The sequence below is a fragment of the Solea senegalensis genome, linkage group LG15, assembly GCF_019176455.1.
Source record: "Solea senegalensis isolate Sse05_10M linkage group LG15, IFAPA_SoseM_1, whole genome shotgun sequence".
Classification (NCBI taxonomy): domain Eukaryota; kingdom Metazoa; phylum Chordata; class Actinopteri; order Pleuronectiformes; family Soleidae; genus Solea; species Solea senegalensis.
This window is the reverse complement of record NC_058035.1, coordinates 16,667,638-16,695,256: the sequence shown is the minus strand read 5'-3', so window position 1 is coordinate 16,695,256 and position 27,619 is coordinate 16,667,638. Positions and strand designations below refer to the sequence as shown.

General features: G+C 40.3%; 3 protein-coding genes across 3 annotated transcripts; 1 reads left to right on the top strand and 2 right to left on the bottom strand.

Moving 5' to 3' along the window:
* Window positions 1-4: 4 nt before the first annotated feature.
* desi2 (desumoylating isopeptidase 2) lies at window positions 5-15,054 on the bottom strand. The gene is made up of 5 exons (XM_044045499.1): window positions 14,361-15,054; window positions 6,975-7,047; window positions 6,494-6,587; window positions 5,189-5,330; window positions 5-3,059 (listed from the first exon to the last, which is right to left on the bottom strand). The coding sequence occupies exons 1-5, from the start codon at window positions 14,397-14,399 to the stop codon at window positions 2,784-2,786; spliced, it is 624 nt and encodes a 207-aa protein (XP_043901434.1). The 5' UTR covers window positions 14,400-15,054; the 3' UTR covers window positions 5-2,783.
* A 234-nt stretch (window positions 15,055-15,288) lies between these two features.
* Window positions 15,289-20,666, bottom strand: mtrf1l (mitochondrial translational release factor 1-like). Its single transcript, XM_044045498.1, has 8 exons — window positions 19,702-20,666; window positions 19,452-19,531; window positions 19,206-19,310; window positions 18,902-18,980; window positions 17,797-17,957; window positions 17,417-17,534; window positions 16,371-16,507; window positions 15,289-15,763 (listed from the first exon to the last, which is right to left on the bottom strand). The coding sequence occupies exons 1-8, from the start codon at window positions 20,177-20,179 to the stop codon at window positions 15,551-15,553; spliced, it is 1,371 nt and encodes a 456-aa protein (XP_043901433.1). The 5' UTR covers window positions 20,180-20,666; the 3' UTR covers window positions 15,289-15,550.
* A 2,204-nt stretch (window positions 20,667-22,870) lies between these two features.
* Window positions 22,871-27,324, top strand: fbxo5 (F-box protein 5). Its single transcript, XM_044045215.1, has 6 exons — window positions 22,871-23,016; window positions 23,724-24,359; window positions 25,012-25,182; window positions 25,369-25,459; window positions 26,041-26,262; window positions 26,602-27,324. Exons 2-6 carry the CDS (start codon window positions 23,755-23,757, stop codon window positions 26,860-26,862), a joined length of 1,350 nt encoding a protein of 449 aa, XP_043901150.1. The 5' UTR covers window positions 22,871-23,016; window positions 23,724-23,754; the 3' UTR covers window positions 26,863-27,324.
* The last annotated feature ends 295 nt before the right edge of the window (window positions 27,325-27,619 follow it).

Genomic DNA, 27,619 nt, shown 5'->3' with positions numbered 1-27,619 from the left:
GGGCTCATGTTGTAGATTTCTCTTTAATAACTTTCCATCAGAGTACAAATCTTGTTGGCTCCACTGAAGCCTCTTGTGAAAAATCACAATAAACCAGCTGAAGTCTGTGTTTTTCCCCAGCAGATCAAATGAAAGTTTTCCACTTTACATTCATAGCTCACACACGTGGCAAATGACACTTTGATAGGACATGTATGACTGTAAATAAAGTAAAAGAATTTTTTAATCATAAACAATACATTAGCGGTGATTGACATTAAATAATGTTAAATGTTGTTTCAGATTAAATCATCACATCATCAGAAGCTATGAAAGTTAAGGGAAACCTCAGTGTCTCTGTGTTGAAATACAGATGAATAACAGTACAAATATCAGCCAGCAGGAGGCGCCAATACGAGTGTGTGTGTCAGTTTGTGTCAGTGCATTAAGAATTCAAGTTTATTAAGATTTACAAACACAAAAAGAATCATTAACATGAATCCCATAACACACTTGAATCCTTTTTGCTGAAAACAACAGAAATGTGGTAAATATGCTGGTCTCATATGAAACGTTGTTATTGTTGCACAGTGTGTCCTGCTTTCACACTGCTCCCGTTTGGTTTATTTCTCGGAAAACAAAGTCATTAAACACATCTGCCATTGTGCCAAAATATTATAATTGTAAATATTTGAAAATAAGGATCGAGAAAAAATGGGTTTAAGAAATCCAAATGCTTCAATTCTCAATAAGTCAAAACCAAAGCCGGCAATGTCAATGTGTGTGATGTGTCGACGTGTGGCCCCGTTGGCCGCTTGTTGACCATTTAAAATCCAATACACACACACACACACACACACACATTCATGCAGAAACCGGGAAAAAAAAGAGCAGCACGGGCTCATATGCAAACACCCATGTTGTAAACAAAAGCTTTTTTCTTCCTCTTTTTTTTAAAATCAAGAGTATAAAAGTGTACTCTGCTCTTCAAAAAACTCTATGGAGAGACTACTGCATTAGAAAAAGGAACGACGACGCAAACATAAACATGTGGGATAAAAAAATGTCTTAAAGGATTATGTTACAAAGCCTTTAGAGTCCTGAGTTTATCAGACATAAACAAAACAGACAAAAAGGCCAGAGTCCATAGAAACAATATTTACATCAAAATAAACACAAGCCAAAACAAAGCTTTCCTGCTCGTCCTCAGACCTCCAGCACAACACATCACCTCAACAACACGTCCAAGGCTCTTGTTTGGGATAACACACGTTACGCAGCATACGTGGTGTTGTCAACAGCATGTTTGGAGTTTGACGTCAGGTGCTCATCATTTGAGTAAGCAGCGTTGTATTATAAAAATGATTAGTTTACATTTAAAGGGGATTCAAAAGACAATAAATGTTGATTGCAATTGTTTTCTTTCCCCCCTCAACGTAATCTGTAAGTCTCAAAATAAAAAAAACCTTCAAATGTGTTTGTGATTGCTGTAATGCTCCAACTGAACACCAGTGGGCGTCATCACGTCCATCGACCGTACACTTGACAAACACAGGTAAAGAAGAGACATTTTGCTTCACACTCACAAATTATACACACGTGCACAACTGGGAGCAGACCAGTACAACCACAGTCTTCTGCTGGGTTGCTTGTAGGTAAAGTACCTTGCTCAAAGGCACCTTGGCAGTTGCTACTAAGAAAGATTTTTACTGTGTTTTGTTCTGGGGCTTAAACCCCATTAAGTCGCTGCCTGAAATGTGTTTTTTAAAAACGTAATAACCATTTGTGACTATGACATTATAGGCTGAAGCGTTTTCAAAGTCTGTGCCACTGTTTTATTATGTCAGGTGTTGCAGGAAGGATGTTGAGAGCTCTTACGGACAAAATGGTGACAACGAAAAGGAAATTAAAAAGCATTGTGTCTTAGGAATTTCCTTCCACTTAGACACTTGTGTCTGGATCAGTTTATTTGTGTGTGTGGAGAATGAGGCTGATTGTAGCTGTGGTTTAAGTCTGTGCAGACTTTTTCTCTCTGTGAGAAAAACAATGAAACTAAAGACTGAGGTCCTGTTGCAAACAATGCAGTTTGAGGCAAAGTGTTCATAGTCTAAAATCGTCCACCCACTGCATCCAAAATGTTTCGGACATTCTCAACCATAGCTGGAGCAGGAATGTTTACCAGCCACAGTCACATAATACCAGCAATTGAACGTAAGTGACTTTAAATTATTAATCAAACTTCTCACTCTGGTGCTGGATTCTCACGCACAAAAAGGTGGTGCATTTTCTGCCCACATCTGTATTTTGAAGTCTATTTGACACCACAGTTTAAGAACTTAAGAAACCAGTCAACAAATGTCACTCCTTTGGTGTGAACTTGTGGTTAAAATCTGACCCAGACCTACATTTGCTTCCTCAACATTCCCTCTATCTGGTTTTAGCACCAATATCTGGATGTGGCTGGTAAATGTTCCCAAATTCTAGAACACTTTGGTTGGAAAATGAATGAACCTTCTTTTATCCTGCTGGCAGGAAAAATCATGTTGTGGACTTGAGGGGGACAGACTTCGGATTCTGGATGCGATGATAAAATCTGTCAGCCATGTTCACAGTTCAGAGTTGGTCCTGCCTTTGTCAGTGGTGAGGTGGAACATTCCAATGCTCTGGGTCACTGCAGGGATTTGGTCGACGCTCTTACCCAGAGCAGGTAAGGGCGTCGCTCGAGGGCAGACTGACTCATTAGCGGCTGTTCTGCGTCCCGATTGCATGTCAAGCCGCGCGGTTCCCAGCAGACCTGGCGCCTTCTAACGGCGCGGCTGGTGACGGGAATGACGAGGCAAGGAGGAAGGGCTGGAGGAGGACGAGGGTAAGCACGGCGACATGGAGGCCAGGGAGGCTGTGGCCACGACGTCCTCGGCCTCCTCCAGCTCTCCTCCTCCGTGTAGTTCCTGGCTGACGCTGGACTGTAAGGCAGCTGGGGTCAGCCACTCTTTTGGCAGGCAGCTCTGGAGGAACGGCACGCAGGAGCTGAAGTAGGCGAGACGGTTGACCCAGCGAGGGATCTCCCTGCCACACAGGATCTGAGGAGAGAAAAAGCAAAGGAGGCCGAAAGATTTAATTATAATTCTCAAAACGACCCAAGGGCCGCATGTGGTCCCTCAACTGATCTCATGCTGGAAGATCAAGAACTAGCCGGTGACCCTTTGGTAACACAGCACATGTGGCTGAGGCGGAGCTGCCAGTGAGGTGAACCGGGAAGAGAGAGTGAGAGACAAAGTGCAGCCAACAGTCGGTGCAATCACAGAGTTGAGGTTTGGTTTGAACATCGCAAAACTTCCTCAATTTCCTGCAAATCTACAAATGATGGGCAGAGGCAGCATAGCCATCAGGCATCATCACAGACAGGGTCCACCGATGCCGATAGGTTGTACATATGTGCTATCGGAGCACATTAATAAGCGAACACGATTGATAGGTTTACAAAAATGTGGGGGAAAAAAACATCCCATAATGCAAAAGTCCCTGAAAAGTGATAAAAATATATATAACTTCAGACTTTGTCACCACACAGGTAAACCTAACATTTTCACCACTTTGCTTGTAGTTTAACGACATATTGCACATAAAGAGAGCTAGTTTAGCAGCAACCCCTTCTCTACTTCATTTCCTCATCTTTAGGGATTGTCAGAGCTTCTGACAATCTCAGCTAGCTAGTTTAAACAAAGGCAGTGGTGTAGGAGCAGGTGCAGTGACTCACGACGAAACGGAAGACCACAGATAAAGACGCAGAGAGGTTTCATATCGATACCGTGTTTGAGGACGAGTTGAGCCAACTATGGCTCCTGTGTTTCATGAAGCCATATTTTTAGACACGCCTAAAGATTTTTTGGAAAGACAACTGGAGAGAAACTATTTTCAGATTTATCTCCAAAATTCTTTCCTCTATGCATGTAATTTTTTCCACATGTTCTAAGCCACTATTTTCTAACATAAAATAATGTGTGAAGACAAGAAAGGAGCTGATCAAATAGTCCTGGATCCTCCACAACACCTATATGAACTAGAGCTGAAACAACAAATCGATTATTAATCGATTACTAAATTAATCGACTATTTTGGTAATCGATTTGAAGCTTTTTTCATGAGTTGTGATTGTTTAAGCTTCTTAAATGTGAGTATTTTCTTTATTTCTTTGCTCTGGAGAACAAAGAAATCATTTTGGTTTGTGGACAAAACAAGACATTTGAAAACATCATCATTTCCAGGTCTGACATGACTGATCAACATTTTTTAAGGTTTTCTGATATTTTATGGACCACGCGATTAATCGAGAAAACAATCGACAGATCAATGGATTATGAAAATAATCTTTAGTTGCAGCTCTAATATGAACATACTGCATGTACTTGCTGGTGCAGTGGTGTCACATCTTGACACAGAAATGTTTTTGTGTGTTCGTCTGCTTTCCTGAGTGACACAGAACAATGTGGTGTGTTTTTTTAAGACTGACATCAGAGTCAGGCTCCTCACACATTCTCCCTGCACAAATCATTTCCCTGCTTCATCTGTCAATGCTGCAACAACTGTCTGTGTGTGTCCAATCCTTTCCTCCGCAGTCTCTTTATGTCACAACAGCACTATGTTAATGTGGTCGCAGTCAACAGAACCAAATGTATTTGTGAATATAACCATTTTAAACAATGGGTTCATGTGTGCGTAGCTTCACATGTGGTATATACAGTACAAAGAAGTGTGTGGTGTGTTAATGTTTGCCAGCTGGCTCTGCATGTCTGGGCTTGTGTCAGTGTGTGTCCTAATCCCCATCTCAGTGCTAAATGCTAACAGTAAAGACTCCCTGCTCATTAGTCACACCAGGATAAGCTGCTCAACAGCAGACAGACACATACACACAGAGCGGTCGCTCCATTCACTTGCACAGCGTTATCCCTAACCTTAATCATAACCAGTTAATGCCTCACCCTCACTCTAACCTCACCACAATTCAACACTTGACCTAAAGGTAAAAAATCAGGTTCTGTCTCATTAGAACCATTTTTTTTGGTCTCCGTTATGCTGGTCCTGACAAGGTCAGTGTTTATGCCGGACAAACACATACACAAAACCAAACACACCGACACTGAAATGTAGTGAGAGGGATAAAGATTTTTCTTTACTTGCTGAAAATGCGTGTGGGCGTTTGTGTACTTACCTCTGAAAGTGCTGAGGAGAAGTGGTTACAGTTCTTGTGCATGAGGTGGTAGGCGTTGCCTTTGTACTCCTTCCCCATCTCCTCCACGATCCTCTCTACATCCTCCTCTGTGAAGTCTGTGCTGCCCAGGACTATGGCTTCTCTACAGAGAGATGATGAGTGTGGAAAGGCACACGTTACTAAAATGTCACTGGATGTACAAGAATGACTCCAGGGCTTTTGTTTCCACCTCAGTGAAACAGAAAATCTCATTTAAAAAAATCAAACAAAACAACCTTTTTCCCCCCAATTAACAAAATCCTTCACTGGACTCTAGTCTCCGTACTGACTCAAGCCATTGTCAAACTAAATGGGCTGATTATGTGCGTAGTCTTTTGGGATCTATGTGCATTTATAATGTACTGTATATGTCTGTAAACAAGCAGTGACCATGGTAACCATTTTGTGTGAAGGACAGGGAAACGCGAACTCAGCAAAGCTTCCATTAACTGCACTGATAAGTCCGTTTCATACTTGAATATCATTTGTTGAAAGCATGCATGACATTTTATTGATCTGTTAATTAATCACATCATCATGGTCTCAGCTTATCTGCGATGACATTAAAATACATACAGCGTACCCTGAAATGTTCAACAAATGAATGCTTTGCAGTTTTTCAAGATCAATGTGGTGGGATTTAGTCTGCGAGCAGGCTGAATTTGATGATATGGTGGCATTTGTGCCAGATGATTCATACTTATGGTATAGTGGCCTGCATGGAGACAGCAAGTGTGTGTGTGTGTGGCAGAGTGTGTCTAAAGCCATGAGGCAGATCAACTAGAGCAGAAGTAATACACAGCAGTACAGTGGCTCTGAGCAGACAGACAAACACAAACAGAACCTCAGCTGATTCAGAGATTACAACAACATATCAAAACGAGTGGGTCCACTACAGTCTCACACTGCAATACACTTTACCTCGACTGCAGAAAAAGAAAAAAAAAACCCTGACACTGTGTACTGCACTCATGTGAATGAAAGCTTTGGAAACTGCAGATAACAAAGATGCTCAATACCTTGTTATCTGACAAAATGTATCAGACATTTTTCAAGAATGATTTGCTGTTTTCAGCATTCCAGATGTAACAATTGTAAATGTAAGATCTTATGGACAATCATGATGTCACCTCTAAGAATATGAACTCCTGTTTTGAAGCCACAGCACCATGTTGACGTTTTTATACAGAAATTTCAAAGATGTCACCTGCCATCTACTCTATGTAAAACAATCCATCTCTTTGACACGAAACATCTTATACTCACTTGAACTTAAAAGTGTCGCCGAGTTCAGTTGCATCACCTGGTGTAATCTCAAAGATCCCTGAGAATGGGTACGGGTGTCCTCCATAGGCAAACTCTAAACACGGGAAATATGAAAGCACATGTTTGAAAATGTCTATTTGCAGAGTTCATACAATGCTGATTAAATCTATCTGTTCCACACAGCTCTGCCTGTGTTTCTCAGTATAACGGTATTTAGAGCTTGTGTCACCTGGCAACACCCCTGCTCTGCACACAGGAAGTGATAATGACAGAATAATGACATCAACGACAACAAAAAAAACACCAAACGTTCCACACTGGTTAAACAGTATGATAACGTGCTCCTAAACAAGGTCAGACATGTTTGTAAGAGTGCACAGTGACATCCACGCATGTGTAGAATCTTCACAGAGCAAAACAGTATCTTCTCAGAATGTAGCTGACCCGACATGTGTGGTGTCATGTATCCGGGTAATCTTACCTCTGCCGTAGATCTCAATCCCTGAGTGAAACACTCCGATGCCAAGAGTGCTGGTGAACTCATTGATCCAGTACTATAGGCAGAAAGGGACAGAATGAAGAATGAATTATGTCTTTGTACATATTCATCACTGCATCATCAACTGTGACAAACAAGAGGCACTGTGACTGTCAACACATGAAGATGGCCAAGAACTGTGTCAGCGTGATACTGAAACTGCTCTCTTGCAATAAAATCCCCCATATTAATACATATTAGTTGTATTATAAATATAATAATTACCAATTGATAGATTTATCAGACATAAAATATACTACATGCATCAGTTCTTATTATTAACTAGGACTTTTTAAAGAGTAATAGTAGATAATTGAGAAATTTACCCCAAATATTTACACCAAAACATAAAACAAAGCAAAGCAGGAATCTCTTAATCGACATATACAGTATATCAATATATATCTCGATGATTATTATGATTTTTTATTATAAAAAAACAGGCACAGAGACAAATCTGCATTATACAAACAAGTCTTTCAGCCCTTCATTCTATCTTTGATCATTTGCATCTACCTCTTGATGAGAATAATTTATTTTCAGTATACATGGTGCATATTAACATGCATGTCCCACACAGCCTATGTCAACAGTTAACAAGATGAACATTAACCAATAATGATGTACAGCTGATACATCGTTGTGTGCATCCCCATGGATGAAAAATGTATGATGTAATGTTTACTTGGAATAAAACACATCACTGCAATGACACAGGTGGCAACAACATCCGTGTTAGGATCACACACGTAATCTCTTATTGTTGAACATCGTCGTCAGAGAAACCCAAACGTGGGGTCATGAGATCAACTGTGTCCAACAAACCTAATGCAGAGAAACCTACTGACAAACTGAATTAACCTTTGCTGCTTATTCAGACTCACAGAGAGGGTGACAGTCTGACACTCAACAATCCCATGAAATAAGATCTGTGAGCCTTATGGAGTTCACACAAGATCCGTAACACACAAAGACAACAAAGGAAAAGCTGGCAAACACACAATCAATAACTGCAGCAGCACTGATGTCTGACATGACTGCACATCTTCAGTGTATCTGACAAACATCTTGTGGCTGTGAGGTGATTGGCCGCTCTGTTGCTCGGCAGATTTTATGTGAAAGAATCATTTTCTTCAGACAGGGCAAAGCAGAACAGAGCTTGATTTTTCATCTAAACACAAGAAAACAAAAACAAAACAAAGCTGTAATATCTATTGGATTACGTCTTTATTGCCGATAACAAACTTAATTTCGCAATAAGTGGTTGGTACCATGGGGACTCCGATAAAAGCTGTCTACAAGAAATAAACAAAGTTCATCCGTTTGTATGGGTTTGACTGGGAATATTCAACGTGGAGTTTGCATGCTTGTATCTCTGTGGGGTTTCTCTGGATGTTTCAGCTTCCTTACACAGTCCAAAGAAATGCAGTTTAAGGTTTACGTTGACTGCAAACATAACATTGACTGTAGGTGTGTCAGTGTGAGAGTGAATGGCTGTTTGTCTCTGTATGTTGGTCCTGTGACATGCTGGCGTCTCGTCCACGTAGTATCCCCACCTCAACTCTCTGTCATAACCAGACAAACAGCCACTTAGTAAAGACATTTTATTTGGAGTTATACAAATTAAAGAAGAATTCTCAAGTTGAATTTATGGTAACGTTGACAGAAGATTAAATCAGGTTTGAGTCGGATCCTGTATAAATATCTTCATAAATTAGAACTATATTAGGAGTTTTAATGTAGCTATAGATATACAGACATCACTGCCATCACTACCACTGGATCAATTTGGCTGCAAACAGATTGGAAACACAGCAGTGATAACCGGTGCATGTACTATTCACATTCAGAGTCGCACACAAAATTTACATTTACAATGCAAAACCTATTTAACAGCCCGACAACCGCAGATAAATATTCAAAGATTATTCTGATACTTCCTGTCTACTGTTATGTTCTTACTGGTAGCTAGTAGTGGTGGCAGACAGCTGTGTCGACCACACATTTGCACCGCACATGATTACAAAAATAGGATCATTAAAATTACATTTGAGACGGGTATGGTTTTTTTGTTTGTTTGCATTTCAGTCATCATATTCAGGTCTTGTTGCAGATAATTCAGTTTATGTTTGTCGTACTGACTCGACAGCGTGAAGCTGCAGACAAGTGTCACCTCTTAAACTCCTGCTGCAGCAGCATGAGATGCAAACTGTTACAGGAGACATAACCAGGAGGAACTTAAAGTGGCTAAAACATTAGTCTGATGCAGCATCCTTTGCACAAATAATTCTTTTCCATTTATTTTACCATCTGGGACAACATGAAACAACAAAGCCAACATGTTTTTGTTTCTTAACCATTCCAGTCTGATGTTTCATGCTGCCGACTGTGTCTGTCTCCTGACCTACATACAATCTGTTTGATGTATTGTTTACAGAAAGCCTTGTGTAAGGGTCAGCAAAGACAAGGATCATGTCGCATTTTAAGAATGTTGTGAATGCCGTTGTGAATCCTGCTGTAATGTTTACATGTTAATGGAAAACCCATTTTCTGGACATTACATGTCAATTTATTTTTAGCAAGTTATTCAATTCTCTGTTCACAGGAATAACACAAAGACAATATAGTACAGTAACACTCCCACCTCCTACTCCTGGAGAAATAAGACTCTTACTTCAAAGCTCGTTAAAACGAGCCTCCTCCTCCTCCTCAGCCTTTCAGACTGTGCCGAGCATGTGACAACGTGATAGTAAATGCGTCTCGGTGAAATAAAGACAGATAAGCAGAGCGAGATGGATGAAGAAAGAGGAAGCTCTTATACTATGTCTTTATATGTAATCGTTTTACTTCACGCCGCATTTCTGTGCGGTTATTTCTTTTTTTTTTGAAAGATTATCATCTCTGACCGTGTTAGGCAGGATGATCAGCGGGGCCGCGAGAAACGTTCTTGTGTGTAGCATGTGCATTACAGCAGAACCTGAAACTGAGGGAACGGCCACTGGCCACATGGTTACTAAATGTAACCAAATGTGTTACTGATCACATTAACGACAGCTGTGTTCAGTTCATGAGTGTCAGGACGGTGAACCGGCAAAGCACCCTGAAACTGAAGCTAAATCGAAACACATTGCAATCATTCATTTTATTATTTACACCAGCCTGACTGTGGCCTGTCAAAATGGCTGCTGTGCAAAGGGATCATTGACAGTTATGGACATTATAGTGGCAGTTTGTCTATTAAAAATAACAATTCTTGCTCACAGGTTGCAACTCAAGTTTTCAAACAAAGGAAGAAAATCTTCAATTTCAAACTGTATGAAAATGTAATTACCAAAAACAAACAGGGACAGAATAGAGGAGAGGAGACATTCTATTATGTCTTTTCATACGTGGGGATGAGGGTAAATTGTCATTGATGCATTACACATTAGTTCCAGTACAGTTCAGTCACCTATAATGTTTTCATTTGTGTAGAATAGGGCTGAACAATTAATCGAAATTTTATCGAAATTGCAAGAGGCACAATATTTGTTAAAGCCTAAATATAATTTTAGATGAATTGTTGTCTTGATCTATGCACGTCTTATTCTACAGACTGAAGAGAACAATCAAAAAAAACAGCAATCATTTTAAAGGTTTTTCAAATTAAAATTACAAGAATGATGTAAAAATGACCATTCCCTCTGATATCGCGAATCACATCTCAATTGTAATTCCTGTTAAAATAATCACAATTAGATTAACAGGAGTTAATTTAAAGTCAACCAGCTACATCGGCTTAGCTGTCCCCTTAAGGCCTCAAAATATGATTGAACACCCTCCTGCATGCATGACTTGCCTTTGACATACAACAACATAACATTTTAAAACCTTCTTAAGCCTTTTAAAATGAAACTTATCTCAAAACATCAATATCTGCAGCTGCTGTGCCAAATGTAAACATTCAGTGTACACCTGATATTCACGTCAGCTTCAGTGCTTGACATGATCCACGCACTGGCTAGAATGGTGTCCCTGAAATAACCCCACACACCTCCTACCTTGTTTATTTTAGTCTTGACGCACGCTCCCATGTAAAGTGAACTTTCCAAAAACAGACCTGGAGTAACGACTGCGGCGCGTCCCTTATTGATCCAGATCAGCATCCACCAACACAGAATAAAACACAACCTTCTGTGGTCAGTATCTGGCTTGAACCTAATGTCCAGACATATTCTCTCACAGATACAGTAGTCCACTCGGTGCGGGAGGCAGGCAGGCAGACAGACAGACAGACAGGTGGTGTGTAGATAATGCCGTCTCATTAGAGCAGTGTACTGAAGCACTCAGAGCTGGCCAGGAAATCCACTTAGCAGAGATGGGAGTGGGACGATGGGGAGAACCTGACAGACTGGGAGTTGTAGGAGGAGAGAGGGTGAGGGGCGTCTCTGCTCATGTCTGCACAAATATTCCAGAAAGTCATGTGACATTATTGATCCCGTTGGAAACAGGAAAACTGTTTGAATTATACGTTGCTCAAAGCAGTGCTTCAGTTAGCACACTCGCAGCCACTGCTCATTATATACTGTGAATGTCTATAATTGTGGTGGGGATCCGTGCGTGCCATCACTGTCCTGTCCTCAGCCATTATCTGATCTTAACAGTTTCCTGCTATCTTTCTTTAGTGAAACAGTTGGTCACTGAACCAGTCACTCAACAGTTCAGTAGGCCAAACAAAATGAGGCCCTGCTCTGGACATTTAACGTAAAACACAAGTTTGAACACAAAACAAGATGGAGCGGTAAAGTTCTCCAGTAACAAAAATATAATAATAAAACAGTTATACTGTTTCAAAGACATGTTGCTTTGATTTGTATGCATTCCACTTTGAAAAGGGAAGCCTTGGAATTAGGACAGAAATAGCAGTTAGCCAGTCGGTGAGTTGGTGAACAAACTGACTCCACTAATCACTAAGATAAACAGACAATCAACTCTCATTGGAATTGATCCTGTTTTGGACCACAATTAGGTTCAGGTTAGCATCTAGACCGTAAGGAGAAGCCAGAGCTGAATAAAACATGTCTGTTATTTGTCATTCAGATCTGCGTTTTTGAAGTTGTCAGAATGAACAAAAAATGTTAAAGATTTGGCCACATTGCTTTTGTTTTCTGAAAGTCAGAAAGAACAGAAAGACCAACAGTCGGAGAGTTTGAAACCGTATAGCCCAGAGCCAGTCCTCCATTCAAAACCCCACATCTCAGGTCGTCACTTTTCCTACAGTGCTCATGTCTGAACACACTAATCGAAACACAGGAAGTGTTTGAAGTAGACGCATAAACAAATTAATGAATGAATGGACAGCAGCCACGATCTCTTTCTTTTCAATGAGCAAAACTGGAAAACGAGCCAAAAATCTAGTTCCCAGAGCGGCATGTACTGCATCATCAACAAAATATGCATGGGTATGAGTGGATCTGCAAGAACAAGCACAAACCACTACATTCCTTCAATGAATAAAATGGACAAGCTCATAAGCTCCTTGCATTTGCATGCAAAAACACACAAGAAACGCATTTCATAGGTATGTTATAGATGTGTACAGAATGACTAGCTTTTGTGGGTCCCTTTATGTCGGAAAGTGTTGTCAGGGAACCCTGCAGCCGTCCACATAAAGAGAAGTGAGACAGAAAGATAAGAGCTCCTCGGTGGTCTTGAGAGAACAAACTAATAAGGACAGCAAGTCAAGTGAAAAAAGAGGAAGGGGAAATAAGAAGGGGGAAGAGAGAAGAAAGAGAGTGGGGGAGGAAAAAGAAGAAAGACTAATGACAGATGACAGAAGAAAGATGGATAGGGAAGAAAGACAGGATGGAACAAATGCAATAATGGATAATTAGACATAGGAACAGGCTACAAGAAAAGAATGTTGTACACATTATAAAAGGAGTGTTTAATGACCCTGTAGCCCCCACTGTTGAACTGTGAATCCATTGAAAACGCCTCCAAATGCTTGAACCTCAGGCCTGAGCTGATATATTGCCCATCAGCTAAAAGGGAGCAAAACTGCAATAAATCAGATTTTAAAACAGGAGTAAAAGAGGAGCAGGAAAATCAATCATGCCTCCAAAGAAAGTTAGATCTTTATATTGATCCGGGAATAAAAACATCTCTCTGTTGTCCTCTGAACTTATTTGGATATAAAACTCACACTGGATACACACAAGTCTGAATTAATATTATGGCAAATTGTGTTGGGTTTTTTAGTTTCCACACACATTATCCCAAAGGCTCCTGCTTATTTTATAACCCTTTACCAGACAATTCCCATTTTACGTGTAACCTATCCGACACCAAATCCATATCAATCAATGATTCATCAACAGATCCGTCAATTTTGAGAACCCCTCCATCCACACTGACTCACCCCTGCATGGTGACAACATAATGACTCAAATTCAACCACTGTCTTGTTCAGAAACAGAGAGGTTTAGACATTTAGTCTAAAAGGAACAGTGTCAGCTGGTTGAAATTTCACATCCACTTCAGGTTTAGTAGCAGTTTGGTTTCAATGTGAACAGAAATTCTAGTTCAGGGTAAATTAAACGGACATAGTAGATACATTTGAGTAAAAACATTGTGACTCTTTGGTCAAAATATGCTTGTTACTATTGTGCATGTTTAGGTAACAGCAGCTTACACAGTACAGTGACGAATTTGCTCCACTCATGATATGGAAATCCAACTTTCACACAACAAGGCAAAGTTAAATGTGTTTTATTAAAGTAAACTTTGTGTTATTTACCACCTTATACTCACCAATATTCAGATATTATTTCTATTAAAAGAATAAGCTGAATAAGACACAAGCATATTCCAATGACCTAAGTAAAATAAATACTGGAGTATTCCAGTTTAAGTCCCGTAGAATGTTCATATTATGTGATTAATATGAATATTCTATTAACAAGTAATATAAATATGAGTGTCCCTGTACACGAAACAATGTAATTGTAAAGCCTATTTACTCTTCATGTCATGAAAACTTTTGCTGGTAAACTAAATAACTGGTAAACCAATGTACTATAAGTGAAACTGAAAATAAATGGACCACATTTGGTGTTGAGGGTGTGTGCCGAATTGAAGATAGGTACATGGTGATTTGTAAATAAGCTTCAGTCTTAAACTTCAGTCTTTCAACGTCTCCTGATATTTCTCACAGCATTAAATCACTGCTTTTTACAAAGTAGTTTGGTGTTTTGTCCTAGAATTGTTGGTGTAGGTACCTCAAAAGACGACCGAACCTTGGATTAAGTCGAAAGAAGGTAAAATATATGACTATATAATTCTTCTTACCATATCATAGACGTTCAGGATGATCGGCTCGTTTGCCATCACTGGCACAAGGGTCTTCCTCCTCCGCACACCCCCTACTACTATTTCTCGTAACGCTGGTGTGAGATCCAAACTCTCGCCCTCTTAAAAATACACCACTCTCCTCTTCTTCCACGACAGCGATCAGCTTGACAATTCGGCTTCACGACCTGGTGACAAAACGTTTGACATCCGACGATATTTTTCACCGTCCAACAACAACATCTGACTTGCTTTGTCCAAACCCCCCGCCACACAGAGAACCAGCAGCGGAGGAGGAGGAGGAGGACAGCTGAGCCCCTCACTTGTCAAGACGAAGTGACTTGCTAAAGCCTTTCAGCTACCGAGGTCGAAGTGAAAAAGCTGACTTTCCGCGCGGAATTGTGTCTTCTTGGCGCCGCGTTGGCACGGAAAAACTGTAATTTCATTTTCCCCAAAGCCTTAACGGGCAAAACGACATATTTAGACATGAAATGTCTCGCTACTCCCTCATTTGCTTGCTAACGGTAGCAGTGGAACTGGTAGACAAGATGCGACGAGTGGAGGAAAATTCAGAGAGAGTGGGCGAGTGGAGCAGTTCGATGAGTACCGCACTCGATTGATCAGCCTGTGGGTATCACTGGGGGATGTAGTTCTTAAATTAAATGCATTACAGTGGATACAGATGCGGGAAACGGAGGGGAATTACAGTAACGGTAACGTTCCGATTGTGACGTAATTAGAGACAGTAGTGACTTTGATAAACCTTTATGGTAAATGGTCTGTATTTATTTGTTTTGTTCTAGTTTTGATGAACACTCCTGCTTTACACGCGTTTTTTGTCATTCACCCATTCACACAGCCTATGTGCAGCGCATTTTCTGCCACATCCCACCACTAGTGACTAGACTAGAGTCCTTCAGTCTGAAACAAGACTTAACAGACAGTCCATAGTCCCGTCATTTATTGCTGACCAGGTTTAGTTGTGGATATGTCACTTATTTACAAGACATCTACCTGCGTGTCCATATGTCCATTTGTGCAGATATGAGTCATAGGAAGAAGCATCAACATCCCAGTTCTTCATTCAAGTTCTCACCACAGAATTTGTATCATTAGTGAATAGAGTGTATTCCAGCGTTCATGCTCATCTCAACCAATTTATCACAAGAGGCAAAAACCTTCCAAAAAACTCATGACCTCTCCTGCTCGTTTTCTCCCAGCAGCTCCATGAGCGTCTCCTGGTTGGAGAACTCCTGCAGTGAGGAGTTCATCTCGTCCAGCAGATCCTCTCCCAGCAGAAAGCTTTTGACGTCATGCACAGTCATTCCGATCCGGTGGTCTGTTATACGGTCCTGGGCAAAGTTGTATGTCCGGATCTTCTCCGATCTGCCTTTGGTGCCAACCTGCAGGAGACACAAACAAACTTCCCACCTTTATTTTGCGTCCTTTTTTCCTTTTTTAGGATTCTTTCAGCAAAGAGATACAATATCATACGCAGTTCATTTCCTTTTTAAATTGTATTTAGTTTTATTTTGACCATAATTAATGACAACATCTTATCATTCAAACCTAACTTTGATAATATATCACTTGCCTCACCTGTAATGTTTATTATACTTTAAAATTAAATGAATAAAATAAAATAAAATAAAATAAAATAAAATAAAATTAAGTCTCACTGAGTATTCAGCATAGACTGTTTATAAAAAAAATAACATGGTTTTCTGGGCTCCAACCAGGAAATATTCACCAGTTTGCAAAAACAACTCATTCTGAATCGAAGTCTATGGGGAAATTATGTCAGTAGACATTTACCTAAAGAGTTATTGGTCTCAATCACTAGTTGTGGGTCTTCTTCAATAGCATGTGATGTTGATTTGTAAATTACGTTCCCATTAAGAAGAAAATGAACGTGGACACCAATGTGACAAACATGACGCCGGCCAAATCGCAAATGTCAAAGCCGATTGTTATGGGTGCCATCATCACTGGGTGCAACCGGGTCTTCACCTGTACTTTACGCTGGTTGTAGCGTTTGCTGGTCTCCACTTCCAGCTTCATGTTGTACAGTTTTGCTCTCAGAGACATCATGGCTTTCTCCCTGTTCTTCAGCTGGGAGCGTTCCTGCTGGCACTCTGCAACCACGCCTGAAAAAAACAACAACTACAGGATTGTTCTCCTTTGTAAAGACTAAAAAAATATTTGCTCAAAAGGGTCCAATATGAATCCAGTTTGGAGTCTTCTTTAACATGAAATATGTGTGTATTTATGTTTTTGTCTTTGCACCAATGAGAGTTTTTGATAAAATGTTGTATATAAGTTAAGTCTTATCAAACCACACCCAGAGTCCTGATGATGGAGATAAACTTTGATTGTTAGGGTTGTTAAAAACAACTTGAGTGATAACTATTTTGGAGATAAACTAATGACCCTTTTCAACCAATGACAACCACTATGGTCCCGTCCCGCCTCGCCACAGCACGGCATAGGTTGGTTTTCCACTACAAAAATAGTATCTACCGTGGACGGAGTCATCACTGCATGGCTGCATGAAACTGCGGTGACTTGGTTTTACACGCGACACAAATGAGTGACTAGCAACTTGTAAAAAAAGTTTTCAGTTTTCGGTGTAACTGAATCATTAGAATCAGTTAATTAAAAATATTTGTTCAGTACTTCATGACTGGAGGGTTACCTACTTGTGTAACCCTAACCCAGCAGCAGGGTTTGTGATGCCGCTCGCGATCAGCAGTGTTGTCGCTAAATACACACAGTTCGGCATTATTCGGCTAGATTCTTGTGTCAGATGTCTCTTCCTATGACAGTGTCTGACCAATCAGTGGCTGGCAGTCTGGCGACATCACGCATAGTATCGCCTCAGCTCACTTGGAACCTCGTCAGAGCAGGTACTAAAAAAGTACCTGGTACCAGGTACTACGTGAGTGGAAACACAACTTAACCGTGCCGTGCTGAGGTGAGCTGGTGGAAATGTGCCATAAGTGTGACCCTGCTAAGCTTAAGTCTAAAGTGTGTGTACTCTTGTTTGCAGTATTTACCTGTAGGCAGATGGACTATCCTGACAGCACTGTCTGTGGTGTTGACATGTTGGCCTCCAGCTCCACTTGCCCGCTTAGTATCTATTCTCAGGTCCTTTGGGTTAATTGTTAAAGAGATCTAACGAGAAGAGCATAAACACATAGAATTTACCTGAAAATAAATTAAATATCATACACACCAGAGAAAAGCATTCACAAATTGCCTAAAATTGGAAGTAACACATATTTCACTTTGGCTGGAAATGAAGTATAACCATGAAAGCCTTGGTGTTTTCACTTTACCCCCTACTTGTGATATTCTCTTTCCATCCATCAAATTTTGCCATAGGAAAACACCTACTGTGTTTGTGTCACCCATCTATTATTATTAGTAATCGTACCTCTGTGGGTTGGGGCAGTACAACCACAGTCATGGTGCTGGTGTGCATTCGACTTTGTTTCTCAGTCTTGGGAACCCTCTGCACTCGATGGACTCCACCCTCAAACTTCATCTTCTTGTAGCTCTGAGGGCCGCTGATACTGGCTGAAGCGTGACGTACTCCTAGTCATAGGTGAGTGAAGTACCAATACTGAACATTTTACACACTTCTTTATAATACAGGTCATTCTGTATCATGTCACTGTAGACTGGTGATTGTAAGATTGTGTGCACTCTTGATTGTTCTACCATTAATTCATTCATCTCTAAAGCTTTGCTGAAGGTGTACTGTGCAACTTTTAAATTTAAATACTAAATACTGCCACGTTCAAACAACTATCAAATGAGTTCACAAAGTGCTGATTAAGCTACACATGACTCTCTCCATGTTTAGCATTGCACTAGTAACACACAGGCTCACAAATTATGCTGCATTGTTTGTGTTCAAGAACATTAAACAGGCAGAAGAATAAAAATTATCCATCCATCTTCTACCACTTTATCCTCCACATGAGCGTCGCATATCAGCTGACATAGAACAACAAAAAACCCACCAATGTTCACACACTGTAGCGTCAAGGGGTTTCCTACACTTAAAGAGTATCTGGCTCCCCCTTGTGTTTGAAGTCAATTATTGCATTGCTGGTTGCAATATAAAGACAGTCAAACAGCAGATGATTCTCTCACACTGTGTAGACCTGTAATATTTATGTTATCTTATTTAATCAACAGGGAAATAAAGGGCAACTAATCTAATAAGATGCTGCTTGCAATTTATCTTTTGGTCTTAGCTTCTTAAAAGGAGGTGACTGTCCTAAAATATTCAAATTTGATTTTCTGATGTTTTACAGATTGGCTCACAAAATATTTTGCAGATTTAACTGTAAGCAAAAGCACTTGTTGAGTCACAAAAGCTTTGATTTTGTATACGAAAAAGGACAAGGCCCTTAGACAGTGTGGAGGTTTTTTGGATGCTATTTTTAAAACAAATAGTGGTTAAACACAGGTGAAAAAAAAAAAAATGTGAAGGGAATTGTCTACTCTGCTTTAGGTGAACGGCCACTGACCTATATCGCTGGTCATATACCCCAGGATGTCAAATGACCAACCATGATGATGAGCGAAGCCCTGGTACATGTCAAAGACCTTTGGAGACAAAAAAGACATTAGGCAAAAGGGTTATGTTCATGTCTTTTCACTGCTTTTTAATTTAACTGACTAAAAACAGCTATTGTTATAAAAGAGGAAAAATAACTACCAGGTTTTTGCAACTACCAACTTATTAAAAAAATATATATTATTATTCTTTCTTGGTATGAATAGCTTCTTGTGCAGGTGTTTTTTTGTTTTTTTAAATAACCAATTCCAGACCTCAGAAGTGAATAGCATGGCCTCCTGACCCCCAACACCAGCTGTGACCTCCAAGACGAGGTCACTCATATCAGCCTCCTCTTTGGGGATCAACAGATCCAGGATCTGATTGATGAAACAGTTTAATGTAAAGAAGTAAAGACAAGGGGAAAAGCACACATTACAAAACTGGTTGTTGTATACATTCATACTGCAGTTGCTTGGCAATAAAGCTAACTTTGACCTGAGACAAAACAAAACTTGTACCTTCTGTCTCAGATTTTGAATATCTTGCAAAAAACTGTCCCTTTCCAGCTTGGCCAGCTCTTGCAGGGCTTGATCTTCATCTTTGAGGACAAACAAAATATTTACTGAGGTTACAGTATGTGATACACAGTCCACAGAGATAAAATTGTCAATTAACGGAAAATTAATGGATGTAAATGTGTAACATATGAGAAGTAAGTGGATTGTTATATTAATTGTTCACCGAGTGGCAGCAGCAGTGCAGCCTTACCTTTCAATAGTGCCTCAGTCTCAGCCATCTCTTTGTGTTTGGTGTCTAGTTCTCTGATGCTCTGGATGAGAGGAGCCAGCAGTGACAGTTTGCTTCTCTTGGTCCTCAGCTCATCCTCACTGTACTGCTCCTCCATGGCACTGTGGTTGACTGCTCTCAGACTTTCACTGTACTCTGTCTCCACCTTCTTCAGGTGCTCCAGCAGAGACCTCCGAGCAAAAAGCTCATCCACAGACAGTAGCTTGGCCACCAGCAAAGGTGCACTAGTATGAAGGGTTCTTGTAGTTCTTGTATAAAGGTGATTATGAAATCTAATGGTTTGGCTGAGAGAATTAGGTGATTTTTGAAAGGTGTGTATCAACTGACTGAAGGCACGACGTTTCCCGTGAGTAAGGAGGGTTACAGCTCTTTGGAAATCCATTATATGACCAGACTTAAAAACACAACTGACCATAATGCGGTAAACACATATCCTCATATAATTTGGTATTGGTACATTACGTTTTCTTTTGCGTCTTTGTCCAGCAAGACTTCATTCAAAAATATGAATGAATTATTATTGATTAATATAAAGGAAACTTGAATCAGGGATGCATGCAGTACACATACTAGACCATCCTGTAAATGAGGAATTTAATAACCACCACCTGAGGTAAGTGGACTTGTTGCAGTGAAATCCTGAATCTAATACAACAGAACTTTACGTGACAACTTCACAAATTTATCATGTCATTTTCAGTTTCTCGCCACCTACTGTGTGATCTTCAAGTCAAGTCAAGTCAAATAACAAACGGTTGTTGCTTCCCGTATTTTTTTCTTGTAGTTGAACATATTGATGAGACTATAAATAACGTATTGATAGTTATGAACTGACTAAAGATTGTGGGAAAATATATTATCAAGGCTTGTTAGAAGAATATTAATCCTTTCCTCTCAGGCTGACGGGAGCTGCCATGTTGAATGATGCACGCATGCGCAGTTGAAACGTCTTCTTCTTGTAAAGTTGGCCGGGACAAGAAGGTCGACGCATTTCTCGCATTACCACCACCAGCTGGCAGGGCTGACACATGTTTCTTCGTCCTCTTATTGTGGCTGTACCGCCACCTGCTGCTCCGGAGTGTGGGTCAGCTATTGCACTATGCTAATGCTAGCTCCCGGTAAATAACTCACATTTGTTGAAGAAAATACAACAAAATATGACTTTGTGAACTACTTTGTGTTTTCTGAAGATCCATGACTGTATTAATGCTTAAAACCTGAACCCCAAGCGTCCTTGGCTCTGCTTCCATACAAAGTATTTGTCAGTGATATTTCTGACACTATTATTATGTGTAGACTACTACAGTTTACATACACATACAACATAAACCTATTGGATGTTTTTTGATTATTCTGACTGTGCTGTTTAAATGGGAATGACCTGATTTGATCATATTGTAGACTATTTCTTGTTTTCTTGACATTCCTTCTATATTTTATAATGGTGAGTTAACTTTGTTTACTTGACTATAACAATCTACCCCCTGTCTTATTGTCCCATTTATTTTGCCAGTCCTGTTGCAGTTCCCCTCACTATATGCTTGATTTCTCACTTGTATAATGAAATATTTAGGTCTGTGGTGTCTCGGTAATCTTCATGCCGTTTTTTCAGACAATGCTCTTTTAAAAAAATAAAATCGTTGCATTTCTATTTGTATTTGTAAGTGAGTTTAGTTTTAAGAACAATGTCAACATTCTTACACCTGGATATTGTCTTTGGGCTTCACTCAAGGAGTGTTATATTGCAAGTCTTTAGCATAAACAACATGAAGTGACTGGAGATCTTTCATTTGAGGCCTATGTGTCTGCTTTGCCTGTCCTGTAGTTTTCATTGTGTGGGTGTGAAAATAGGACATTGAATTGAAAATAGGACTCGTCCGGGAACTGTCATTGAAATGCTTTGCAAAGACGGGATCCATCCCACCCCCACTCATACACTTCACACTTTCTGTCTCTGCTTGTCTGTCAATGATCTTGAAAAAGTCTTCTCATCTCCTTTTTAAGTTTGTCTTGTGAATACTTTCTTCACTGTGTTTACATTGAACATCAAAATAAAATTTAGTAACACGGATTTCAGCCCCTGTGTCTTTATACATACTAATACTAAAAAATACTGAGAAATTTAAAGTGAAACATATGCAGGCAGCAAGCTAGAAACACCCCCCAGTTCCCCCTGTCAGGTTTCAATGAAAGACCCACTTCATAAATTCCAGGCAGGGGTGTGAACTCAACAGTCCTGTGAATTTAGCATTTTCCCTCCCAAACAGTGGGATTCCTTGTAGATAAGAGAAAATTTGAAAGAAGAAAATGTCTTGTGCTATCTAGTTTCAGTACTATATACACATATAAAATACAGAGTATAATAGTTTATATGTAGTGCCACCAGTTACTTCTATAACTTACATTTACAATTATGAAGCTGTATAACTTGACTATAACTTTTATAGGCAAATGTGAAAGACTGTGGTGAGACAAGTATCATATCAATAATAATGGTTAATAATAATATTTACTATGATTAATATCAGCACCAGCACCCCATGACCCTCATGCAAAGGATTAAGTGGTGGGACATGAGTAAGTGAATTAGTATTATTAATATTATTATTTACTTCCAATGATTTAAAATATGTTCTGATTAATTCTGTTTATTACATTTAAAATGGTTGTTACAAAAATACATATGATTCTGTGATTTATACATCAGCATATGAGTAGCTTCAAAATACCTCTGTACAGAGAAATATAGTGCTAGTTTGTTAGGAGGAAAGCTAAATGTATAAGAGGCATATACACTCACTACACTAGCCATTTTGTTGGCCTGTGTACAATGTACCTAATAAAGTGGCCGGTGAGTGTGTAAGTACTTTGCTTCGTGTACTTCAGATACTGCTGTGTACAGCTGTTTGACTTTGACTGTGCTGTTTCATAATAAAACTATTAATACTACAACTACTACTGGTTACACGATACAGCCACTGTAGACGTTTATAATACCGCTATTACTTCTTCCGGGTGGGTAGCGTCTTTTGCGCACTGACGTCATTGCTGTGGTTCCCATTTGTAGTTGGTTTAAAGGGACGGACTCACTGCGCTGTGATTGGTTTGCGCCCTTTGCGCACGGATTTCAAATTCGCAGCAGGACTGGCGGACTTTTAGTTTGAGGAGGATTTTAAGTGAGGAGGAGCAGGGGGTTCTTAGTCGCTGTGCAGCTCAGACGGTAAAAGGAGGGAAGCGGCTGTCTTGACTGTTTACAACACTATCTGCAAACGTGAGGTAAGAATCTTCACTCAGTTTGTTCCAGTGTCCGCAGAGTTTGTGTTGATATCATGTGTAAGCGATGCTAGTTAGCCCGAGTTATCTTTACTTGCTAGGTCAGTTTTGGGTTCGCCCGTCACGAAGCTACTGGCATTAAATATCTTCAAATATAGAGTTAACTTTGCCTCAATATTGAATATATTAATATATGATAGTTGTATTACCAGAGGTGGTGAAGTAATGTAGCTTCACAGTCGCATACTGCTGCACACTCACTGTACGCGCGCAAATGGAGGCAAGCCGTTGTGTTTTAGCACTAAACATTTACCAGTTAATAATCATATGGCTGTATCACAAAATGAAGTTGCTTTCTAAAATACTAACAAATGCATTTCAAAAACGTTTTGTTTTCCAGTTTGAGTTTGAACACATCACTGCTGCTAAGTTTCCGCCAAATCTGCGTCGCGCCAAAACCGAATAGTAGCATAAAGGCGCTGTGTTTCTTAATAAAGCCAGAGTTTATTCCAATAACTTAGTTATGCCATGGCCATATGTTAATTCTTAATGTATGACATCTTCATGACTGACTTTAAGGTAGAGCTAGCTGGGATTGCTTATATGAGAGATGACACGTTGCTGTGTGCCATAGGCCTACTATGGCTGCAAGTGAATATGGCGTTTAGCAAATATTAAACCTGATCGCCTGGTCTACTTTCTTTTTTCAGGGATCTACACAGGGTGTAGGTTTTACTCTTCATGAGAGCTACAATGAAATGCCCTCACTATAATGCCAGCAAGACCAACAGCATGGAGAAAAGCTCTGCTAACGTGGCTGCTGCTGACTATAAAGGGCTTCACCTCAAAACCTCCCCAGTGAAGGAGCCCATCTTCGCCAAGCCCCAGTGTCCACCTGCAGCACAGACCACAGTGCTGTTCCCCCTCAATGACACCACTGGAGCCATCCACAACAAAGAGAACAGTGCCATTAGCAGGGAACATGATGGGACCCTGGACGAAGGCTTGGAGGACAGCGGCTATCTGTCCCTGCACAACAGTAGAATTGATGAACACCATGGTGACGAGGAGGATGACCACGTCCATGGAAAACCCACTACCACCCTGCCACCTTCTGGTGCTCATCAGGAGAAGACGGTGTCACCGCGCAAATCTCCCTCCAAATGTCAAAGAAGGACAGACTCTGGCTGTCATAAGGTGGCTGCTTCCACTCCTGTTGCTTGTCACAGGAGGAGACTGCTGTCATCCACCCCTTCTGACAATCACAGTGACCCCAACCTGCCTATACTGAACTTTCAGAGGGATGTGTGTGAAAAGCTAACTGAGGGCTATCGTAAAAATAAGAGGTAAGTTTACATTCTCATATTTTGTGTTTCTTTACACCACTGCAAAACTGTGTTACTTGGTTAGTCACCAGATGGCCACTTTATTAGGTACACAGGATACCCAATAAATATCAGATATGGTCTTCTGCTTCTGTAGATCACCAAAGTAAAGGTTCGGAGATGCCCTTCAGCATACCTTTGCTGGTTGCTTAAATTTCAGTAGAGAGTTACTGTCACCCCTCTCATCTTAAACCTGTTTGGCCATTCTCCGCTGAGAACTCTCTCACTTGACATTTTCATTTTCACACCATTTTTGTGAACTCACAAGCATGTCACTTTCAAAGGCTATTGAAAGCCTTTGAAAGGCTTTCAATAGCAAAGGCTAAATGATCTTTCCTCCCTATTCTGATGCTCAGTTTGATCTCCAGGTTGTAATGATCATGTACATGCCTAAATGTTCTGAGTTGATGCCATGTGATTGGTTGTCTGTTTTAAATATTTAAGTTAAGCAGTTGAACAGGTGTACCTAATAATTTGGCTGGTGAGTGAATTGTGTGTGTGTGTGTGTATATATAAGACTGAAAATCATTGCTCACCTTTCTCCTGTGAGCACTAAAAATCCACATCAGCAGGCACAATAAGTGAACTAAAAAGTTGTTTTTCTGTCTCTCAGGTTTGACTGGAGCATCGTCGCAAAGGTAGCAGAGGATCATATCTTGGATCGGGTGATTGGAGGACATATGGGACTTGAGTATGTTGACATATTTACATCTCTGTTGTCCAGGAATATGAGAAGCATCCTTGCCAACATCCTGGCCCTGCTGGGAGACATGGACCTGATTAGGTAAACTATAAAGACTTATAAGTTATGTTCTACAAGTCACTACTTGGTATCCTAAAGAAAAATAAGAAAGTTACATCAGTAGTCAACACTGTATTTAAAAAAAATGCTATATTTGCCCAAAATTTCTGAATTCTACTTTGTTTCCATATCTGTATTTGACATGTTCCCATTTTTCTGATCTCACAGCTGTAAGAAAGTGAGCAGGACGTGGAGGCAAATCATCTGTGAGGACAATAAGTCTCTTAACAGGTGTCGGGAAGCTGAGGAGATGCACAGGGTGAGGAAACGCACACAACCCCACATGAATGATGGTGCTCATGTCTAGGAAACATATGCTTGTGTGTACATTCTTCTTTACACATGTGATAACACCACATCTGCCATTTGAAAATTATACTGGTAGTTTCACCACAGAATACCACTGAGACTGTAATACATTTCTAAGTTTGTACTTGGTTCAAATAAGTGTTTTTTGTTTTGTGTTCTGTATGTGCAGACGTGCTTGTTTTAAAGCAACACAATGTAGGATTTCTGCCTTCAAATAATGTCTCCAAGATTATTTCAATGGTACATCAGCTTACAACAGGGTGAATGGCACCCATTTCAAAGCCTGAGCAAGCCTGTTGCATGCATTGGCCCTATGAGACACCTGGCTTTGGGTCCATGTCACAAAATGAATTACAACACTCTACTTTATGTCGTCCTTAACTGTTGCAACAGCTGTAACAAACAACACTGTTTACCAGCTGTAGGGAGGCCCCAAGAGCAAAGCATACATTGTGTTACTTTTAAAAGCATTTTTTTTTCTCAAATTAAAATGATAAATGTCTGATTTTTTTTTTCTTTGCTATGTTTTAGGAGTCAACAAGCCCCCTGAGTAAAAGAGATTGTGGTCTGACGAGAGACGTGGCTGTATCCAGGGTGGTGCTGTCCTGCATGCAGAGCCGTGCCTCCGCGAGCAAACCAGCATCCTCTTCTTCCTCAGCCTCCCAAAGCTGCAGGGTCACGAGACGGACTGCTTCCTCTCAGAAAGGCCCAGCACAAAACTCTCAATGCACACGCTTCAATGAATTTATGCAGGTGAGTGGTCAGACAAAATAAAAATCATAAAATAAAATCAGTTCCACCCAACTCTCCATGTTCCGTGACATTCCCGTACTGCACAAAGGAAGTGGCTTATTTATGTCGGAACATATGGAGGCAACTGCGAGTAAACGCGTTTGACTGAAAACATAAATTTGCCCATGAAAAGATGACAAATAATGTTACATTGCTTCTGTTCACGAAGACAAAATAGGCAGAGTAATAGCAGCAGTAGCAGCAGCACGATTGCTAGAAGTTATGCACTGCAACTGATTCATGTACACTGTATTCTTTAAATTTCAGCTCTAACAAATATGTGCTTATTCCTCCATCCAGGCCGCTGGCAGTCTAAAGCAGCACGAGTCTCTACGCCCCTGCAAACGCTGCGGCTCCCCAGCAACTCACTCATCCGAGACCCAGAGGGCGATATGCACACGCTCCAACTGTCGCTTTGACTTCTGCACCTGCTGCCAAGAGGCTTACCACAGCTCAACCCCCTGCCGAACGGTGCAGCCACGACCTCACTTCTTCACCTCCAAAACCACCCCGGTATTACCAGGAAGCGCCCGCAGCAAGAGGAATATCAGGCGCCTGTGACAGAGTTTTTAAAGAGATTTTAATCACTGAACCTTTTAACAGTACAGGACAGGACGTCTTTCTCTGCATCGGCAGCTTTTCCAGTAGCTCGGACAGGGAGGGCATCATTCTACATATGTGGCCCCTGTACGAGCGCTGTAGCAATAAAATTTTGTGTTACGTGCTGAACTCTGAACCAAGCACTTGATTAAAACACAACTGGGACAATCAACCAGAAAAGTGTCATCTGGTCAAAACTGTTGTTGTCTGTGAGCAACAAACAAAAAAGAGAAATGCACACTGAACTGAACATGTACAGCTTTTATGTTTTAAAGTAAGATGAATGTAACTTTGATGTACTGTCACTTTTAAATAGTTTTGTGTACATGTATATATTTTCCTTTTAAATAAATATTGATCGTCAGGTCTTTAAATGTTTAAATGTATATTTCTATAATCTAAATACATGCTTCATAAACATAACCTGCCTTTGTTGGTCTTCATTTGTCCTAGACACACTGACTTCATATAAGAAATGACACATTTTACAAGTTCTTTGGTGACTGGTTGGTCAACAACATTAATCTGTAAACACTTGGTTTATTGATCTGAAAAGGAAACATTTGAGAACTCTATATTGTGTTGGTGTTTCCTGATGCTTTATAGGTCAGTTGGTTAATCACTCACCTTCTGCCACTTTATCCTCCATGAGGGTCATGAGGGGCACTGGTGCCAATCCCAACTGACATAGACAACAACCATTCACACTCACTACAGT

What these genes read in the sequence shown, in the direction of transcription:
- desi2 (XM_044045499.1), bottom strand. Translation starts at nt 14,399, where the DNA reads ATGGCAAACGAGCCGATCATCCTGAACGTCTATGATATG. An exon ending in GATTGAGATCTACGGCAGAG is followed by an intron (nt 6,588 to 6,974) that starts GTAAGATTACCC and finishes TCCCGTGTTTAG; the next exon opens with AGTTTGCCTATGGAGGACAC. An exon ending in TCTCCTCAGCACTTTCAGAG is followed by an intron (nt 3,060 to 5,188) that starts GTAAGTACACAA and finishes TTCTCTCCTCAG; the next exon opens with ATCCTGTGTGGCAGGGAGAT.
- mtrf1l (XM_044045498.1), bottom strand. Translation starts at nt 20,179, where the DNA reads ATGAGGATATGTGTTTACCGCATTATGGTCAGTTGTGTTTTTAAGTCT. An exon ending in TTCAAAATCTGAGACAGAAG is followed by an intron (nt 19,311 to 19,451) that starts GTACAAGTTTTG and finishes TTCATCAATCAG; the next exon opens with ATCCTGGATCTGTTGATCCC. An exon ending in CCATGCTATTCACTTCTGAG is followed by an intron (nt 18,981 to 19,205) that starts GTCTGGAATTGG and finishes TTGTCTCCAAAG; the next exon opens with GTCTTTGACATGTACCAGGG.
- fbxo5 (XM_044045215.1), top strand. Translation starts at nt 23,755, where the DNA reads ATGAGAGCTACAATGAAATGCCCTCACTATAATGCCAGCAAGACCAAC. An exon ending in GGCTATCGTAAAAATAAGAG is followed by an intron (nt 24,360 to 25,011) that starts GTAAGTTTACAT and finishes TCTGTCTCTCAG; the next exon opens with GTTTGACTGGAGCATCGTCG. An exon ending in GGAGACATGGACCTGATTAG is followed by an intron (nt 25,183 to 25,368) that starts GTAAACTATAAA and finishes CTGATCTCACAG; the next exon opens with CTGTAAGAAAGTGAGCAGGA.